At 39.4% G+C, this 5169-nt stretch overlaps 1 protein-coding gene across 1 annotated transcript; it reads left to right on the top strand.

Moving 5' to 3' along the window:
- Positions 1–2162: 2162 nt before the first annotated feature.
- On the top strand, positions 2163–4878 carry LOC132650804 (zinc finger protein 431-like; the record flags this gene model as incomplete). The annotated part of the gene is made up of 4 exons (XM_060376122.1): positions 2163–2277; positions 2471–2531; positions 4269–4327; positions 4571–4878. Coding segments are annotated over 4 exons (543 nt in total), but the record flags the coding sequence as incomplete, so codon positions are not given.
- Positions 4879–5169: the final 291 nt, after the last annotated feature.

Raw genomic sequence — 5169 nt, 5'->3', positions numbered from 1 at the left:
TTTGCCATTATATGTTACTTGGCCATTTTCTCTTGCAGCTTTTAGTATTTTTTCTTTGTTCTGTATACTTACAGTTTTAATTATTATGAGGCAGGAGGATTTTCTTTTCTGGTCTAATTCATTGGGTGTTCTATAGGCCTCTTGTATTCTTATTGGCCTCTCCTTTAAGTTGGGGAAATTTTCTTCAATGATTTTGTTGAAAATATTTTCTGGGCCTTGGTGCAGGGAATCTTCTTTTTCCTCTATTCCTATTATTCTTAGGTTTTGTCTTTTTATGTTGTCTTGAATTTCTTGGATGGTCTGTGTGAGGAATTTTTTAGATTTAACATTTTCTTTGACAGATACATCTATTTCTTCCATTGTATCTTCCACACCTGAGATTCTTTCTTCCATTTCTTATAGCCTATTGGTTATGCTAACCTCTGTAGTTCCAGCTTTCTTCCCTAAGTATTTTCTCTCCACAATTTCTTCCATTTGTGTTTTTTTTTTTTTTTATTTTTCCAATTCTATCTTCAGGTCTTGAGCTATTTTGTTGATTTCCTTCCCCTGTCTGAGTGTATTTTCATGTTTTTCTGTCAATTCCTTCAGCTGTTTGTTTGAACAATCCACTGTTTCTTTTATTTCATTCAGTGATTTAAGCATTTCCTCTTTAAAGGCCACATACCGTTTGGCTGCAGCTTCTTCTATTTCTTTTCATATTTTATTTGTTTCCTCTGTTATCATCTTCTTGAGCATAGATGTTAGGTCGTCTCCTTGAATTTCATTTATGCTGGGCTGTCTAGGGCTATTTGCCCCTGGATAACTGGCTTCTGGAGATGCCATAATGCTCTGGCTTTTGTTGGTTGAACTTTTACGCTGTCCTCTACCCATTGGGCTATCTTAGTTTTTTGAATTTAGTTTCTGGTTGTTCCTGGACTGTTGTAGTGGCGAGAATCCCTTTGGCAGGAAAATGCTTTTTCCTGAAGGAAGCCTTCTCAGCTTTTTGGGTATAGTCCCTGGATGTCTGGTGTTTTTCAGGAGTTGCTACAGCTCACGTCAGACATAGAGACCTGGGTGGTAACTGTGGTCCTGATTAGTCAAGAGGGCTCTCCTCTCACCGGGAGAAGTACTGGAGACAGTTGCCCTCCTTCTGGATTTTTTTGCTGTAAATTTAGTGATCAGCTGCTGTAACCTGTGTGTCCCGTGGTTTGGTCGCTTTTGTTAGGGATAACTGGTTGCCCCTTGGAGCAGTATCTGGGGGTTGATCTCAGGGTTCCCGGTCTTTTGTAGGTCTGAGGTTGGGGCTCTGTGCCCCAGAACCCAAGAAATAATCTGTGGCGGGTGAGTACTGCTCCGGTGTCTTGGGGCACTCAGTTCTGTCTGTAAGGAGTAGTTGCTATGAAGCAGGCCTCTGAGCAGGTGGAGCGTGCTCCCACCTGCTAGTCTGCGGGAGCTGAGTTTCCAATCATTCTGTGTTCCCTCTTTGGGCCCAGATCTGTGATAGGTGGCTGTACTCACCTGTTTGCAATTTGCAGTCTGCTAGACTTTCCCTAGGTGACCCCAGCAGCACGGTTTCTTCCTTCTCTGTGGGGTCCTCTCCGGACAGGGGTTCCCAGTCCCTGTTGTACTGGGCGCGCAGCTTGTCTGTACTGCTGAGCTGAGCGCAAAGCTCTCTGTGCACGGCAGGAGCTCGACTGTGATGGCGGCAGAGACCTTCCGGGGAAAGACTGGGTGACCTGCGATCAGACCCACACCCCTGCTTCCCCGTGAGGTTCCCCCACGACTGGGACTCCCAGTCTCATGTACCCTTGTGTCCACAGATCGGTCTGGGAAAGTGACTGGGACACGCCTGCTTGCGGCTCCAGCCTGGATACCCAAAGCCTGCATTACCTGGGATTTCTTCCGGGTTCTGGCTGGGTAGCTGTGAGAGGACCCAACCGATTCCCATGCTGTGGGAGCCTCCCCTCACCTGGGAAACACGATCAATGTAGTTTCAGGGCCCTGAGTTCAGTCTCCTGGTCTCTGCACAGAGAGTACTGTCCTGCTTCTCAGACGCGCTGTTCTCCCGGCACCGCCATCTTGGCTCCCCCTAAAAATATTTTAAATGAAGGATACATTTCCAGTATTCTAAATATCATGCTTTCTGTTGTACATGTGTGTGTATATTTTAGACAGCATTGACCTACAATGATGTGCATGTGAATTTCACTCGAGAAGAGTGGGCTTTGCTGGATCCTTCCCAGAGGAATCTCTACAAAGATGTAATGCTGGAGACCTACAGGAACCTCACTGCTATAGGTAGGACAGTGAATTTTTTTTTACCTTTTAAAATATGCGGAAAACTCTTTATTCATTATTGAAGTGCTTCTACAATTTCTCTTGAGGATGAACAAGAATGAGGCGAATGGTTCTTTCATTGACCATAGAGCACGACTTAAATTTTGTCTTATTTCCGATAATGAATCATACATATTGTGTTATTATATTTTAGGCTACAATTGGGAAAGTCATAATATAGAAGAGCATTTTCAAAATTCTAGAAGACATGCAAGGTAATTTTTATGAATGAATATCGTTCTGAGAAAATTTTAATATGTTCTGGACGTTTGAAAGAGAAGGGAGAGTGTAAATGAACTGTTTTAAGTGTATTAATTGATGATGTCTAACTTGTTACTAAACCATGTACCTCCATGTTAGGTATTTGATGTGTGCTTGCAAGGCACTCCTCTAAGAAAGAATGCAAGGAAATCATACTTACACAAGATCAATGTTTAAATTGTTTACTCATTAGCGCTATGAGGTAAAAGTGAAATTTGTTTAGTCTCCTACAACTCGATATGTGTGAATGCATCATGAAATCATGTTATTTATTATTATTCTTTAATAGTGATATAATCATGTATCACAATGTATACAAGTCATTATAACATATGTATATCGAAAGAAACAATGTACTACCCAGAACAACTAAAAGGTATAGTAGTCCCCATTTTGAGTGGATGTTTAAAAATTGATACCTATTATACTTTATATGGGCTATTTAGAGCTGCCAGCAGTACAGATAATGACACAGAGGCTTTTTAATATTTTAAAGCTTAGGCAATTTAACTGGGCAGATTCTGAACCCTTTTTTTCCCTAACACAAACCTAGCACAGTGTCCGGATGCATGGCCAGCTCTACTTCTTTGTTCATGGTCATGTCCATCTGTTAACCTCACTGTCATGCTGGTGAGTAGCCTATCATTTGCTTTCTTCCCAGCAACCCTCTCTCACTCAGAAGTTCTGTCCTCCATTTTGTGCAGTGCTATCACTTGTTAGCTCTTTATTATTTCCAATAGATAAGTAAGGAAGGACAAATGTTTACAAAATATATGACAGGTGATCAGCCATAGAACCAACAATAATATGATTTTGTCAGTACTTAGCTGGTTGCTGGCTCATCAATCAGCATTCACCTGTACTGGCATATTTTCACAGAATATACACTAACATCATTTACCTGGCTATTCACCTTCATTAGGAATTCTCACAAAATCACAGTGGAAAAAATATAAGTTTTAGGAATATACAAATTATTCTTTTTCTAACAATTATCTTTACATATTTAGTTTGGCGCACAGTATAGGGAAAGTTATTAATCCAGTTAGTGTGTTAAAGCTCTGAGGTATTCTAGTTTTCTATAAACATGTGGTAAAACGTCCTATAGAAGAAAGTATATGATAAATGTGTGCCAGGTAAAAAAATATTTTTACCATCACAGGTATTTTCAAATATGCAAAACAACCCGTAGAGAACATCATAAATATAAAAATAATGATGAAAACTCAAAATGTAATTCTTCTTTACCTTTAATTCAAATTGCAAAATTAAGTCATGTGTCAAAAACATCCATTAGTGTAATGAATGTGGAAAAGGTGTCATATGTGCCAATTATCTTTGCAGGTATGAAAACAATCATTGTGCAGACAAACTCCCTGAAGATACTCAATATGAAGTCTTTGCACATCACAGTAGTCCCCACACATGTAAAAGTATGCATACTGGTGCAGATCACTATGAATGTAGCCTATATAGGAATGCCTTTGCACATAAAAGTCATCTCCTAAGACATAAAAGGATACATAGAGGAGAGAAACATCATGAATGTAACCGATGTGGTAAAGCCTTTCTACGTAACAGTCAATTCCTAATACATAAAACACTCACACTGGAGAGAAACTTTATGAGTGTAATGAATGTGGTAAAGCCTTTAAAGCCTTTGCATGTAACAGTCATCTCCTGCTACATAGAAGAACTCACAGTGGAAAGAAACCTTATGAATGTAACCAATGTGGTAAAGCCTTTGCATGTAGCAGTAGACTTATAGTACATAAAAGAACTCACAGTGGAGAGAAACCTTATGAATGTAACCAATGTCATAAAGCCTTTGCATTCAAGAGTAGTCTTCTAGTACATAAAAGAACTCACACTGGAGAGAAACCTTATGAATGCATCCAATGTGGTAAAGCCTTTGCACAGAACAGTAGTCTTCTAGTACATAAAAGAACTCACACTGGAGATAAACCTTATGAATGTAACCAATGTGGTAAAGACTTTGCATGTAACACTGGTCTCCTAGTACATAAAAGAACTCACACTGGAGAGAAACATTATGAGTGTAATGAATGTGGTAAAGCCTTTGCATGTAACAGTCATCTCCTGCTACATAGAAGAACTCACAGTGGAGAGAAACCTTATGAATGTAACCAATGTGGTAAAGCCTTTGCATGTAACAGTAACCTTCTAGTACATAAAAGAACTCACACTGGAGAGAAACCTTATGAATGTAACCAATGTGGTAAAGCCTTTGCATCGAACAGTCATCTCCTAAGACATAAAAGAACTCACACTGGAGAGAAACCTTATGAGTGTAATGAATGTGGTAAAGCCTTTCCATGTAACAGTCATCTCCTGCTACATAGAAGAACTGACAGTGGAGAGAAACCTTATGAATGTAACCAATGTGGTAAAGCCTTTGCAGATAACAGTGTTCTCCGTAGACATAAAAATTCATGTTGCAAAAAATCCTTATGAATATAACTGATGTCATGAAGTCTTTTCATGTAAGACTTATCTTAAACAAGAACACTTATTGGAGTGAAACCCTATGAATATAACCAATGAGTGAAAAAGTTTGCATGCCATAATAAT

Source organism: Meriones unguiculatus (genome assembly GCF_030254825.1).
Source record: "Meriones unguiculatus strain TT.TT164.6M chromosome 13 unlocalized genomic scaffold, Bangor_MerUng_6.1 Chr13_unordered_Scaffold_33, whole genome shotgun sequence".
NCBI lineage: Eukaryota > Metazoa > Chordata > Mammalia > Rodentia > Muridae > Meriones > Meriones unguiculatus.
Note: the sequence above shows the minus strand (reverse complement) of the source record. Positions and strands in the feature narration are given on the sequence as shown.